The sequence below is a fragment of the Balaenoptera acutorostrata genome, chromosome X (assembly GCF_949987535.1).
Source record: "Balaenoptera acutorostrata chromosome X, mBalAcu1.1, whole genome shotgun sequence".
NCBI classification, from domain to species: domain Eukaryota; kingdom Metazoa; phylum Chordata; class Mammalia; order Artiodactyla; family Balaenopteridae; genus Balaenoptera; species Balaenoptera acutorostrata.
Genome location: NC_080085.1, coordinates 43,720,314 through 43,736,096, shown reverse-complemented (window position 1 = coordinate 43,736,096; position 15,783 = coordinate 43,720,314). Strand labels below are relative to the sequence as shown.

General features: G+C 39.1%; 1 protein-coding gene across 2 annotated transcripts in view; it reads left to right on the top strand.

Moving 5' to 3' along the window:
* DGKK (diacylglycerol kinase kappa) overlaps positions 1 to 15,783 on the top strand; it is a 168,746-nt gene that overhangs the window by 116,849 nt on the left and 36,114 nt on the right. For both annotated transcript variants that reach the window (XM_057538217.1, XM_057538216.1), the window contains exons 8-12: positions 6,187 to 6,289; positions 11,130 to 11,313; positions 12,040 to 12,148; positions 12,924 to 13,063; positions 14,296 to 14,377. In XM_057538217.1, the coding sequence (XP_057394200.1) occupies positions 6,187 to 6,289; positions 11,130 to 11,313; positions 12,040 to 12,148; positions 12,924 to 13,063; positions 14,296 to 14,377 (618 nt within the window). The remainder of the gene's footprint in view (positions 1 to 6,186; positions 6,290 to 11,129; positions 11,314 to 12,039; positions 12,149 to 12,923; positions 13,064 to 14,295; positions 14,378 to 15,783) is intronic.

Genomic DNA, 15,783 nt, shown 5'->3' with positions numbered 1-15,783 from the left:
TATAGTCATTTTCACAATGTTGATTCTTCCAATCCAAGAACATGGTATATCTCTCCATCTGTTTGTATCATCTTTAATTTCTTTCATCAGTGTCTTATAGATTTCTGCATACAGGTCTTTTGTCTCCCTAGGTAGGTTCATCCCTAGGTATTTTATTCTTTTTGTTGCAATGGTAAATGGGAGTGTTTCCTTAATTTTTCTTTCAGATTTTTCATCATTAGTGTATAGGAATGCAAGAGATTTCTGTGCATTAATTTTGTATCCTGCTACTTTACCAAATTCATTGATTAGCTCTAGTAGTTTTCTGGTAGCATCTTTAGGATTCTCTATGTATAGTATCATGTCATCTGTAAACAGTGACAGCTTTACTTCTTCTTTTCCGATTTAGATTCCTTTTATTTCTTTTTCTTCTCTGATTGCTGTGGCTAAAACTTCCAAAACTATGTTGAATAATAATGGTGAGAGTGGGCAACCTTATCTTGTTCCTGATATTAGTGAAAATGGTTTCAGTTTTTCACCATTGATCCTCTAAAACTTTTATTGTGTCCAGTCTTACATTTAGGTCTTTAATCCATTTTGAGTTTATTTTTGTGTATAGTGTTAAAAAATGTTGTAATTTCATTTTTTTACATGTAGCTGTCCAGTTTTCCCAGCACCATTTATTGAAGAGGCTGTCTTTCCTCCATTGTAGTCTTTCTTTCTTTGTTATAGATTAATTGATTGTATGAGTGTTGATTTATTTCTGGACTCTCTGTTCTGTTCCATTAATCTATGCATCTTGTTTTTGTGCCAGTACCATACTGTTTTGAATTCTATAGCTATGTGGTATACTTTCAAGGATGGGAGTGTGACACCTGTAGTTTTGTTCTTCTCTCTCAAGATTACTTTGGCTATTAGGAGTCTTTTGTGTTTTCATTAAAAATTATATTTATTTTTTCTAGTTCTGTGAAAAATGCCACTGGTATTTTGATAGGGATTGCATTGAATCTGTTGATTTCTTTTGGTAGTATGGACATTTTAATGATATTGAATCATCCAATCCATGAGCGTGGAATATTTTCCAATTTTTTGGTGTGTTATCTTCAATTTCTTTAATCATTGTCTTATTGTTTTGAGGCTACAGGTCTTTTACCTCCTTGATTAAATTTATTCCTAGGTATTTTATTATTTTTGATACAATTATAAACGGGATTGTTCATTTCTCTTTCTGATGGTTCATCATTATTGTATAGAAATGCAACAGGTTTCTGTATATTAATTTTTTTAATAAATTTATTTATTTTTGGCTACATTGGGTCTTCGTTGCTGCACCCAGACTTTCTCTAGTTGCAGTGAGTGGGGGCTATTCTTCGTTGAGGTGCTCAAGCTTCTCATTGCGGTGGCTTTTCTTGTTGTGGAATATGGGCTTTAGGTATGCAGGCTTCAGTAGTTGTGGCACAAGGGCTCAGTAGTTGTGGCTCATGGGCTTAGTTGCTCCGTGGCATGTGGGATCTTCCTGGACCAGGGCTAGAACCCCTGTCCCCTGCATTGGCAGGTGGATTCTTAACCACTGTGCCACCAGGGAAGTCCTGTAATTAATTTTGTATCTGCGAGTTTCTGAATTCATTCATTAGCTTTAATAGATTTTTGGTGGAGTGTCTGGTGTTTTCTCTATATAGTATTCTGTCATCTGAAAATAGTGATTGTTTTACTTCTGACTTTCTGGTTTAGATGCTTTTTATTTCTTTTTCTTGCCTCATTGTTGTGGCTAGGACTTCCAATACTATGTTGAATGAAAGTGGCAAGAGTGAGCATCCTTGTCTCATTCCTAATCTTAAAAAAAAAAGTTTTCCGCTTTTCACATTGAATATAATGTTAACAGCAAGTTTGTCATATATGGCCTTTTATTATGTTGAGGTATGTTCCCTCTATACCCACTTTGTTAAGAATTGTTGATCATAAACTGATATTGAATTTTATCAAATGTTTTTCTGCATCTATTGTGATGATCATGTGATTTTTATCCTTCCTTTTGTTAGTTTGGCATATCACATTTATTGATTTATGGATGTTAAAACATCCTCACATCTCTGGAATGAATCCCACTTGATCATGGTGTATAAGTCTTTTAATGTATTGTTAAGTTTGGTTTGCTAATATTTTGTTGAGGATTTTTATATCTATATTTATCAAAGATATTGGCCTGTAATTTTCTTTCTTGCAGTGTTTTGTCTGGTTTTGGTATCAGGGTAATGGTGGCCTTGTAGAATGAGTTTGGAAGTATTCCTTTGTCTTCATTTTTTGCAATAATTTGAAAGTGATAGATATTAAGTCTTTTTAGATATTTGGTAGAATTCACCTGTGAAGCCATCTGGACCTTGACTTTTGTTTTGAGGGACTTTTTTGATTACTGATTCAATTTCATTACTAATAATCAGCCTATTCAGATTTTCTATTTCTTCATGATTCAGTATTGGAAGATTATATGATCTAGAAATTTTTCCATTTCTTCTAGGTTGTTTAATTTGTTGACATATAATTGTTCATAGTATTCTCTTATGATCCTTTGTATTTCTGTGGTGTCAAGTTGTAATTTTTCCTCTTTAATTTCTGATTCTACTTATTTAGGTAATCTCTTTTTTTCTTGATGAGCCTGGCTAAATAAGTTTCTTGATTTTGTTCATCTTTTCAAAAGACCAACTCTTACTTTCATTGATCTCTTGTATTTTTTGTCTCTATTTCATTTATTTCCTCTATGATCTATTATTTTTTTCCTTCTTCTAACTTTGGTCTTTGCTTATTCTTCTTTTTGTAGTTCCTTTAAATGTATATTTAGATTCTTTATTTGAGATTTTTGTTTCTTGAGGTAGGCCTGTATCAGTATGAGCTTCCCTCTTAGGACTACTTTTGCCTTGTCCCATAGATTTTGCTTCTGCTAACTTTGGGGGTTTTTTGTTCTCCTTTCTCTAATTGCTTTAGGTGCAAGGTTAGGTTGTTTATTTGAGATGTTTCCTGTTTCTTAAGGTAGGATTGTATTGCTATAAACTTCCCTCTTAGAACTGCTTTTGCTGCATCCCATAGGTTTTGGGTCGTCGTGTCTCCATTGTCATTTGTTTCTAGGTATTTTTTGATCTCCTCTTTGATTTCTTCAGTGATCACTTTGTTATTAAGTAGTGTATTGTTTAGCCTCCATGTGTTTGTATTTTTAACAGCTCTTTTCCTGTAATTGATATCTAGTCTCATAGCATTGTGGTCGGAAAAGATACTTGATACGATTTCAATTTTCTTAAATTTACCAAGGCTTGATTTGTGACCCAAGATATGATCTATCCTGGAGAATGTTCCATGAACACTTGAGAAAAATGTGTATTCTGTTGTTTTCGGGTGGAATGTCCTATAAATATCAATTAAGTCCATCTTGTTTAATGTATCATTTAAAGCCTGTGTTTCCTTATTTATTTCCATTTTGGGTGATCTGTCCATTGGTGAAAGTGGGGTGTTAAAGTCCCCTAGTATGATTGTGTTACTGTCGATTTCCCCTTTTATGGCTGTTAGTATTTGCCTTATGTATTGAGGTGCTCCTATGTTGGGTGCATAAATATTTACAATTGTTATAACTTCTTCTTGGATCGATCCCTTGATCATTATGTAGTGTCCTTCTTTGTCTCTTGTAATAGTCTTTATTTTAAAGTCTATTTTGTCTGATATGAGAATTGCTACTCCAGCTTTCTTTTGATTTCCATTTGGATGGAATATCTTTTTCCATCCCCTCACTTTCAGTCTGTATGTGTCCCTAGGTCTGAAGTGGGTCTCTTGTAGACAGCATATATACGGGTCTTGTTTTTGTATCCATTCAGTGAGTCTGTGTCTTTTGGTGGGAGCATTTAATCCATTTACATTTAAGGTAATTACCGATATGTATGTTCCTATTCCCATTTTCTTAATTGTTTTGGGTTTGTTATTGTAGGTCTGTTCCTTCTTTTGTGTTTCCTGCCTAGAGAAGTTCCTTTAGCATTTGTTATAAAGCTGGTTTGGTGGTGCTGAACTCTCTCAGCTTTTGCTTGTCTGTAAAGGTTTTAATTTCTCCATCAAATCTGAATGAGATCCTTGCTGGGTAGAGTAATCTTGGTTGTAGGTTTTTCTCCTTCATCGCTTTAAATATGTTCTGCCACTCCCTTCTTGCTTGCAGAGTTTCTGCTGAAAGATCAGCTGTTAACCTTATGTCCCATAGATTTTGGACAGTTGTGTTTCCATTTTCATTTGTCTCAAGGTATATTTTTATTTCTTCTTTGATTTCTTCACTGACCATTTGTTGTTTAGCATCATGTTGTTTAGTCTCCACGTGTTTGTGTTTTTTCCAGTTTTCTTCTTGTAGTTGATTTCTAGTTTCATAGTGTTGTTGTCAGAAAAGATGATTAATATGATTTGAATCTTCTTATATTTAATGTGACTTGTTTTGTGGCCTAACATGTGATGTATCTGGAGAATGTTCCATGTGTACTTGAAAAGAATGTGTGTTCTGCTGCTTTTTGATGGAATGTTCTATATGTGTATATATTAAGGTAATCTCATCTAATGTGTTAAAGCCAGTGTTTCTTTATTGATTTTCTGTCAGATGATATATCCATTGATGTAACTGGGGTATTATAGTCCCCTACTATTATTGTATTTCTGTCTATTTCTTCAGTTATTTCTGTTAATATTTGCTTTATATATTCAGGTGCTCCTCTGTTGAGTGCATAAATGTTTACAAATGTTATATCATCTTGTTAGATTGACCCCTTTATCATAATTTAATGTCCTTCCTTGTTTTGTTACAGTCTTTGCTTTAAAGTCTATTTTTTCTGATATAAGTACTGCTACCGTGGCTTTCTTTTAATTTCCGTTTGCATTGAATACCCTTTTCTATCCTATAACTTTCAGTCTGTGTGTGTCTTTAGATCTGAAGTGAGTTTCTTGCAGGCAGCATATATATCAGCCTTGTTTTTGTATCCATTCAGCCACTCTATGTCTTCTGATTGGAACATTAGTTCATTTAAATTTAAAGTGATTATTGATAGGTATTTACTTGTAGCTATTTTGTTCATTGTTTGCTGGTTGTTTTTGTAGTTCTTCTCTGTTCTTGTTTTCTCCTCCCAGTTTCTTTCCTTGTGTTTTGATGGATTCCTTTAGTATGATGTTAGGGTTCCTTAAGAAAGTAAATCTTATAACCAACAAGGACCTACAGTATAGCACAGGGAACTCTGCTCAATATTCTGTAATAACCTAAATGGGAAAATAATGTGAAAAAGGATAGATACATGTATATGTATAACTGAATCACTTCGCTGTATAACCTGAAATTAACACAACATTGTTAATCAATTATACTCTAATATAAAATTTAAAAAATTTTTAAAAAGAAAGTAAATCTTAAAAGTTCTCATCACAAGGAAAAAAAATGTAACCATGTATAGTGATGGATGTTAACTAGACTTATTGTGGTGACCATTTCACAGTATATACACATATCAAATCATTATGCCGTACACCTGAAATTAGTGTAATGCTTATCTCAATTATATTGTAATAAAAAAGAAGATGACTCTGATTGTCCTCTGGATCTCTTTTAATTGCTTTGCATAATTAGGCCAGATTCATGTCTTCTAGGAAATGTGTAGTTTTCCAGGAAGTGATGCTTGAAGACATCAGAAATCTGGGAAATATGCCATTAGTGGGGAAGGCAGCAGAGTCTCAGCCTTTTCACTTCCCAGTTGTCTGACCTTGAGCAAGATCCTTTACTCTCTGAGCTTTGGTTTCTTCATTTCTAAAACAAACTTAATATGTCTTCCCTACAGCACACAGTTGTTGTAAGGAATGAAGCATATCAACATGTTATCAGGATTTGCACTCTTATACTGCAAGTAAAGTCCCCATTCTGTAGGCCACTAAAATTGTGCCCTAGGACTGGCATCTATGCAGTGCCTGTGATAGGTATCTTCTGAAAGCCACCTTTGAAAGGAACAGAGTTCAGAGGTCACACTCAGGGATGGTGCAGGCTCAGGGTGGAAAGAGAGGTTGAGTCAGGGGTATGTGTATGGCACCAAATCTCAGAAAGGGAGTTTTGAATACTGAGCACTTAAATTTTGGTATTGGGACAAAATGCTGATCTATGTTATCCTTTTCTCACCCCACTCAAGTTTTTTCTTTCTTCTCCTTTTGTTCCAGGTGCATGATGACTGCAGGAGACGGTTTTCCAAGGAATGCTGGTTTGGAAGTCATCGATCATCAGTCATTCCTCCCACTGCCCTCAGCGACCCCAAGGGTGATGGTGAGTAGCTAAACTTTAATACATTGGGGAGGGAGGGAAGATGCAAAGCCTAGAGAAAAAGACTGCAATTAAATTAATCTGGTCAACCAATCAAACATTTCTGGGAGTACGAGTGTGCATATGTGTATAGACAGCTCATGTTTTTCTTTAGACCTTTGGGATGGTGAATATTGTTTATGGTGTATATGTATGTGGGCATGTTCTTTGTAGCCTCTGTCAAAATTGTTTCCAAATGATCAGAATTGATTTCAGCTTTTTCATGATTTCCAGACAGTAGATAATCCATGAAATAATTTTGTTTGCTTGCTGCCTACTTCATTGCCAAGGAAAAGCCAGCATTAGCTGGGAGCAAAGAAAGGAAAATAAAGAAGACTATACAGTTTCCTTAGAGAACAGAAGGGGGCAAGGATTCCTGTAACCATTACAACAGTTTTAGAACTAGACACAGCACATGTGTACACGTGTGCACATACATGTACATACCATCTGAGCCACTCTAGTCTCTTCCAGTTCATTTCCCAACCCCAACACAGATACAGACAGACATTGGTACATGGAATGAGCCACTCACAGTTTTCTGTGGGCAAGCATACTCATATGTCCCCATAATGACATGCACAGACACACATCCCTTACTCAGGGATGCATGCATATATTATTCTCAGAGCTACTCAAATATTTATCCACATAGAGTCACTTACCAGATAGCTGACTAGAGAGATGATGAGATTGATGACTTGGTAAATAAGAGATACTTGACTGGCTAGGAGAAAGAAGGGCCTAGGGTCAAGATGGAAAAGTATCAAACTAGTCAGCCAAGTCTACTCAGGCTGCTAATGAAAGTCAATGAAGTCTTGAATCTGAGACTTTGCTCACCCCCACAGGGACCTGGGGAAGATGTCTTTGGGCAGACTGAAGGATGGCTGCCTCAGCATCTTATAAATCACCCCCAAATAGGTGTTAAGGGGCTGCCACCTCTCCTTTGTAATTGGCCCAACAGGTTCTGTGTTCTTGTGGAAGTTGGGTTTTTTTAGTTTGTTTTTTCCCATCTTATATCATTTCTTATTCTTGTTATAAATGGTCACCTAATAGCATTACTACTTTCTTTTGCTTTCTACCAACGACATATTATTGCTTAGAAGCACCTGTGCTAAGCCATTCTTTTTGCGTAATGTCTCATACAATGCCCCATGAGTTAGCTTTTAGCCTTTCATCCTAGTCATCTGCAATCTTGATCCAATTGAATGTCACTCTTGAGAGCCCTTCTTTCTATCATGCGTTACTTGGCCTGTGGTTTCTTAGGAGTATCTTTTGAAACCTCCATATTTCTTGACTCTTTCTGGCTTCTTGGCCTAGGCAAACACACTCTTTAATGTTCCCTGTTGGGAAGTCCCACCCATCCTAGAGATGATGAGGTCATTAAAGATGATCTGGTCCAACCCTCCGGCCAGGCTAGGGAATCCCTTCTCCAGCATCCAAGGTGGAGGCATCCATTTGATGACTTTCTGAGGAAGCACATGCCATTGCTGATTAGCATTCATTCATTATTTATTCAGTCAACAAACTCTAATTTCTGATGTCTTCTAATTTCCCTTTTTTCTACCCGATCTGCTTGGTAAATTTCTTCTCTCATCCTAGAGAGTGAGAACAATGTCAAACATTGTCTCCTGTTTAAAGGCTTCTGTAATTTCCCCTCCCCATTTCTCCAGACAAATAAATTACTTCCTTTGCTGTAAACCCAGAACACATACCTCAGAGCACTTAACACACTATATTATAGTTCGTCACATGTATATCTCCCACTCCAGACTGTGAGCTCTTGTATCACTAGCACTTAACTCAAACCCGGATACATGGTATATTCACAGTCAAAATTTGTTACATGAATTCATTAATACATTTACTGAATACTGCATATATGTAAGGCTCAGTGATGAACAATGTAGAGAATAAGATATGACTAAGACAGGATCCCTGATTCATATGGGGGCAAAACAGTATAATGCAGTATTTGTCAAATGCAAGAATGCCTCAGAATCACCCAGAAGGCTTTTTAAAACACAGATTTCTAGGCCCTATGCCCCTGCCCCAGAGCTTTTGATTCAGTAGATCTGGGTAGGGCACAAGAATTTTCATTCCTTACAAGAAATGATGCTGATACTACTACTCCCGGGAGCATACTCCATCATTTACTAACTGTGTGACCTTGGGCAAGTTACTTAACCTCTCTGTGCCTCATGTATCATTTGTTTTCCGCCAATAGGGAATAAAAGTTGTACTCAAGTGCGTTATGAGGGTTAAATGAGTTAGTATCTGTAAAAGAGAATTTTAAAATACAGGAAGGGGAACAGGAAGCCAACCTTATGCTAATTTAGCATCCTTCTGTGGTACGAAGTGAACAAATTTGAGAGGGACTGTTGGCTCCTTGGTTTTGGGCACTGTGATTATATTAACGTAGCTCAAAGAAGCACGATCTTTTTTTTTTTTTTTAAGCTCTTTCAGACTGTTGACTCATCTGGAGCTTAAAGTCAAGTAAATCCCCTAAGCCCTTTTCACGCTTGATGCTGCCAAGCCAAGTTCCTATTGTCTTGTTCTGCTGCAACTCATGTCCTTGAGCCTAAAGGCCAAGCTTCACATTTATCCCCTTTTCAGCTTGTTGACTTTGACCCTACTGCCTGTTAAGGTCATTTTTCAATCTTGATTCTGTCATCCAGTGGCTCTCCCTCCCGCTTTGGGTACTTCAAAGTTGACAAGCCAGCCTTCCATGTTTTTATTTGAATTGGTTAAAATTGTTGAATAGTACTGGCCATTCCCTTACAATTAACATCAGCCTATTCAAAAGAAACCTTGTGGACATGATCATTTACCTGGTTATGAATCTGCCTAATATCACTATATTCCAGGCCACAATACCATCCATTTTTGTCACCTTGTTCACAGGATTCGTCTAACATCTTGTTGTCATTTTATGTGGGCCCTGTCACCTCTCTCCCTCACTTACTCCACAGCAGCCATGCTATTCTCTTCACTGTCCACAAACATCCCAGGCAGTCTCCCTTCTCTGGGTGGGTTCTTATTCTTCCTCTTGACCCCCAAAAAACTCTTCCCCCAGATATCTGCATTGCTCATTACCTCACTTCATTCAAATGTCATCTCACCAGAGAAGCCATCCCTGACCACCTGTCTAAAACAACACCCCCTTCAGTCTCCATTCCCCTTTTCCTGCTTTATTTTTCTTCATATGGCATTATTTTCTATATTTATTTGTGTATTTATTTATGGTCTGCATCCTTCCATTAGAATATAAATTCCACAAGAGCAAAGATCATTTCTATCTTGTCCATCACTGTATATCAGAACATAACAAGGACAGGCACAAAGAATGCCCTCAATACATATATGTTGAATGAATGAATGAATGTCTTAGCTACCATTGTGTTAACATATTTTTTGTAAAAAAATGTTGAAAAGGGATAACATGTTCAGGGAGGGTAACTACTTCCAAGCTATGCTACTGAAGGGACATAGCAGACTCCCCTTGTAGCTATGAGCCCTGGCAAGCCCTGAAGGTTTGGTGCATGACAGGCTAGCTGGCTCAGGAGGTCTTCAAGCTCCACTGGCCAGTGAGTAGAAATTGGCCCATAGAGGAAGCTTGCTTTAGATTTTTCCAGGCAAAACAACCATGAAATCTGCTCAAGTCAGCAGTCTTCCTCTTCAGGCTCCCTTTTACCCAGGCTACAACAAATGGGACACTTCAACTTGCCTCTCTCCCCATGGCACACACCATTCAGGAGCAAGCCACATGCTTTTTTCCCTTTGCATTTATTTTTGCTGGGGCATCCCTGGCAAGCCACGAGCTCAGAGGTTTGGAGGCTCGCAATTTGTCTAGCATCTCCTATGAGGCCATTGCTCACAGCCTGTCTCCCTGCCAACAGGCTCTACGACTCAGTATGAGCTGGCAGGCTTTGGCAATTTAGACTGCTATAACTCCACTTCTCTATGGGGAACTTCAGTGTTGGGGATTATTTAAAGCCTCTCTCTTGTCCAGACAATTTCCCTATAGTCTTGTTTCCCTGATAATTGGTATGATAACTTAGATTGCTCTGCCAGAACTTTAGAGGAGTGATTAAAGCTCCCTTCTTCACTCCACATTGATATGTTCTGTCATTAGCTCCTGGCTGAAAGGTAGCCTTTTCTCCCCATCTCTCCTGACCTTGTATCTTCTCAGTGTAAGAACTGAGCTATCCCAGGCAGAGAGAGGACAAGTTGGGTGTGCTGATCCTCCTCCTGGGCTCTCAACCTTCTCCTTCTTCAGTTTTCCCTTGACATTTCATTGATCTTTGGTTGTGGCACCAGTTTTTTTTATTCCTTGTGTTCCAATACACTGCTGTGTATGAATCTGTCTCCCCAGCTTGAGGGCAAGAGCTAGACCCCTAGCAGTATGTAGCATGATGATTGGCATGTAGTAGTTGCTCAGCAAATGTTGGTTACCTGGCAACAGCTGGGCAAAGACCAGCTGTTGTTGTTTTCTTAAATAAAAACCCCTTTGGGTTGAGTCTAACTTCCCCTCTGTTCCTCAGTCTCAGAGGCACAGGGAAGCTGTGGGAGGTGTTGGATGTCTATTATCTTGATTGTGGTGATGGTATCATGGGTGTTTGCATATGTCTGAACTCATTAAATTGTACACATTAAATATATGCAGTTCTTTGTATATCAATTATACCTCAATAAAGCTGTTTTTAAAAAGTCTTTGTAAAATTTGATGTTAAATCATGCCTTGCTTCCATCTAAATGGCCCTTTTCTTTTTTTCCCTTTTCTTTCTGTTGTATGCATTATTAGGCCAATTAGTAGTATCTCCAGATTTCTGGAATCTTGATTGGTCTTCAGCCTGTTCATGCCCCCTTCTCATCTTCATCAACTCCAAAAGCGGCGATCACCAAGGGATCGTCTTCCTCCGGAAATTCAAGCAATACCTTAACCCGTCTCAAGTGTTTGACCTTTTGAAGGGTGGACCTGAAGCCGGGTAAGCATGGGGTAAGGGATGTAGTTACGGGTATAGAAGGGACTCCCCCCTCTACAGATTCTAGAGTAGGATAGGCTTCCTGAAATAATTAGTTCTAGTACCTGGGCAGGAAAGGTCTATTTTCTCAAGTCAGGACACAAACACAACTCCACAGCATCTTGAGTTGGCTGGCTGGAGGACTTTTAGCCCTCTCCCAGAAATCCTTTCAAGCCTATGTCCTGCTCTCAGATTTGCTTCACCTTTTCCAGTTGGAAAAGGTAACTATGTCTCCTGACTTCAGAGGAGGAGGCAAATGGATATTATTTTCCACCTTTCCTGTCACTCACTCTTTTTCTTGGGGGCAAGTAGATACATCTCTACTACAGGCCTGTTTTATTTAGAGACCATCTGGCTGTTCAGCCCTGGTTTCTGTGAACCCACTGGCAACTGTGCAAGACATTCTTCCTGGGTCTCAGCAAGTAGATTAGGCTAGGCAACTAGTAACTTCCAGAACAAGGTTGGGCAAAGAAGAGTGTAGGTTGAGGCAAGGCCCGATCTCCAGGATTGCCTGTGGGAGCATTCCCTATGATCTTAGGTACACAGAGAGATAGGGGTTAAGGGAAAGGAAACAGGTAGCCTGATAGCAGGGTGCAGAAGCAGCAGTCCTTAGCTCCTGGCACATTGTAAGAAAGAGTTGTAAAACTCATCAGCTCATGAAATGACTCCCCTTTCCCCTCTTCCTTCCAGACTCTGCATGTTCAAGAACTTCGCTCGCTTTCGCATTGTGGTTTGTGGTGGAGACGGCAGCGTGAGCTGGGTCTTATCTCTGATTGATGCCTTTGGATTACAGGAACGGGTGAGTCCCTAGCTGACTTAATTTAACCATTGCTAAAGAGACTGGCGGTGTGGAGCTGCTTATCCCAAGAAGTCCCTGGTCTTTACTCTCCTTGTCTATAAAATACACGTTTCCTACTGGTTTCACAGTCAACCTAACTGGTAGATTCCCAATCTAAGCCTGCTCACCTATACCATTTTCTGTTTATCTAACAGTAGGAAGGAAGAAAGAGGAAGTTAGCAGAAAAAAATGAGCAGTGCTCTATTTCCCAAGCCCCAAAATGAAGATTTGAAGGGGAGGAAAGCAAGAAAAAAAGAAGTGGCATCAGGCAGCATTCAGCCCCCAATTCCCTACCCCTCCTGAGGCCACTTTCTTCCCTGAGTCTCTAGAGTAGCAGAAATGCTCCTCTACCTCTCCCCCCTCTCCCTAAGCAGCCCCCTGCTCTTCTGGCTGCAGTAGCTTTATCTCCTTAAGGCACCTTACCTCTTTGGCCCAGCCTAGATAGAAATTTGTGGCTATATTTCTCTTTTATAAGCATGGCTACAAATATTGTCATATTCCAGCAACTTTTCCCCTTACGGAGTAGATTCTGTATTGCCAAGAGTGGGATCCAACTCCTTAGGGAAAATTTCACTCAACTTCAAACATCTTCCTATTACACTTCCTAAAATCATAGGTCCCTTATTGCCACTAGTTTTGAAACCATTTTTTTTCCCCAAAAAGCACCCTCTGGGTTCTTTTATGGGTGGATCTTGGTAGGATTGTCTGAAAAGGGTGCCTGGTTTTGTTCTTGCAGTGTCAGCTGGCAGTCATCCCTCTTGGAACCGGTAATGATCTGGCCCGTGTCCTTGGCTGGGGTGCATTCTGGAACAAAAACAAATCGCCTCTGAACATCCTCAACAGAGTGGAGCAAGCTGGTGTGAGGATTCTAGACAGGTGAGTAGCTGAAAGATCAGGTCGTTGTGGCTCTTTCATTCCCTTGCCAGTTACTCCCAGTTACATCATCTCAATCAGGAATGTTCTAAACTCCCTCACAGAGCTTCATTGCCTTTCTGGCTTTGGTGCAAGGAAATTTGGAGGACCTTGCCTATTAAGAAACCAGGGTCTACTGTGTATCCTTTAAACATCACTGAAGCCCCTCTTCAAACTTAAAAGATCCTAGAGCAGGAGCCCCCATTGGTAAATTTCAAGGGTTCTATAAACCTCCTTCAAATTGCATAGCTAATTATCCATGTAAGCATATTTTTTCCTTGGGAAAGTTTCCATCTTTCTGTTCTATTCTAGGATAGTATAGAAACTATTCTATAGCTTTATCAGGTACTCAAAGAAACTCAAAAACAGAGGGCTCAAAAACAATTGGCCTGGATTATCTGTGTCCTAGAGAAGAGACAGTATTCCCCCTCCAATCTTCTGAGAAGAAAGACTTTCTATGTGGGGGCATAGTATTTGATTTATGACTGCTCATAAGGATAACCTGGGGAGCTTTTTCAAGGTACCAAGCTGGGCCCTACCACAAATATTCTTTTTTTTTAATTAATTAATTAATTTATTTATTTATTTTTGGCTGTGTTGGGTCTTCGTTTCTGTGCGAGGGCTTTCTCTAGTTGCGGCAAGTGGGAGCCACTCTTCATCGCGGTGCGCGGGCCTCTCACTATCGCGGCCTCTCTTGTTGCGGAGCACAGGCTCCAGACGCGCAGGCTCAGCAATTGTGGCTCACGGGCCTAGTCGCTCCGCGGCATGTGGGATCTTCCCAGACCAGGGCTCGAACCCGTGTCCCCTGCATTGGCAGGCAGATTCTCAACCACTGAGCTTCCAGGGAAGCCCCCACAAATATTCTTATTCTGTAGGTCTTGGGTAGAGCCCTGGTACGTGTATTTTACAAAAGCACCTCAGGTGATCTTGGTAGTTACCACTGCTTGAGAAGCACTGCTCTCTGAGAACTCTGTGGTGGAATTCCTTCCATCACACTGGCCTTGAGAAGTCATGAAGCAGAGGTCTCTCTTGGGGTATACCTTGAGATCACGTGACCTGAGATAAGTTGGGCATCCCCTACAACTCATTCCTACCCATCACATAAATATTTTGACCCCTTTCGTGACATGTGAAGCATTGGTGCCAACCTGTGATGAAACAGAGCCCTAAATATCTGTCTTTAAACTTCATTTCAGATGGAGTGTGATGATCCGGGAGACTCCCAGACAAACCCCACTGCTAAGAGGACAAGTTGAAATGGATGTACCCCGATTTGAGGTAACAACTGCCTAGCTATAATTCAGGCCAACATCTTTATTACACATTGAAATAATAGGCTAAACCCAGAGAGAAGCTTTTGTATAGTCCATGGCTTGATAAGGATGAGATCATTCAGGATTGGGGACATTTCAATTAGCAGTTATTTACCAAAAACTGTGTTAGGTGTTGGGGATATAATTCAGTCAGCCATTTACTTATGCATTCACTCAAAATATTTATGGAAAGTATGGATTAACTACAGTGTGTTCCTTCCTCTTCAATTTTTGGAATAGTTTGAGAATAATATGTATTAACTCTTCTTTTTATGTTTGGTAGAACTCCCCTGTGAAGCCATCCAGTCATGGATTTTGGTTAGCTGGGAGTTTTTTAAATTACAAATTCAGTTTCACTATTAGTGATCAGTCTGTTCAGATTGTCTATTTCTTCCTGATTCAGTCTTTAAAGATTGTATGTTTCTAGAAATGTGTCTGTTTCTTCTAGGTTGTTCAATTTGTTGACATATAACTGTTCATAGTATTCTTTTATGATTTTTTGAATATCTGTGGTATTGGTTGTTATGTCTCCTCTTTAATTTCTTATTTTATTTGGGTCCTCTCTCTTTTCTTCTTGGTGAGCCTCACTAAAGGTTTATCAATTTTATCTTTTCAAAGGACCAGATCTTGGTTTCATTGATCTTTTCTATTGTTTTTTTGGTCTCTGTTTTATTTATTTCCTTCTGATCTTTATTATTTCCTGCCTTCTGATGACTTTGAGCTTTGTTTGCTCTTTTTCTAATTCTTTTAGTTGGTAATATAAGTTGTTTGAGATTTTTCTTGTTTCTTGAGGTAGGCCTGTATCACTGTAAACTTCCCTCTTAGAGCTGCTTTGCTGCATCCCACAGATTTTGGAATGTTGTGTCTCCATTTTCATTTGTATCAAGGTATTTTCTGATTTCCTCTTTGATTTCATCATTGTCCCATCTTTTTTTTTAACATCTTTATTGGAGTATAATTGTTTACAATGGTGTGTTAATTTCTGCTTTATAACAAAGTGAATCAGCTATACATATATATATATATCCCCATATCTCCTCCCTCTTGTGTCTCCCTCCCACACTCCCTATCCCACCCCTCTAGGTGATCACAAAGCACCGAGCTGATCTCCCTGTGCTATGTGGCTGTTTCCCACTAGCTATCTATTTTACACTTGGTAGTAGTGTATATATGTCCATGCCACTCTCTCACTTCGTCCCAGCTTACCCTTCCCACTCTCTGTGTGCTCAAGTCCATTCTCTATGTCTGTGTCTTTATTCCTGTCCTGCCTCTAGGTTCTTCAGAACCTTTTTTTATTTTTTTTTAGATTCCATATATATGTGTTAGCATATGGTATTTGTTTTTCTCTTTCTGACTTACTTCACTCTGTAT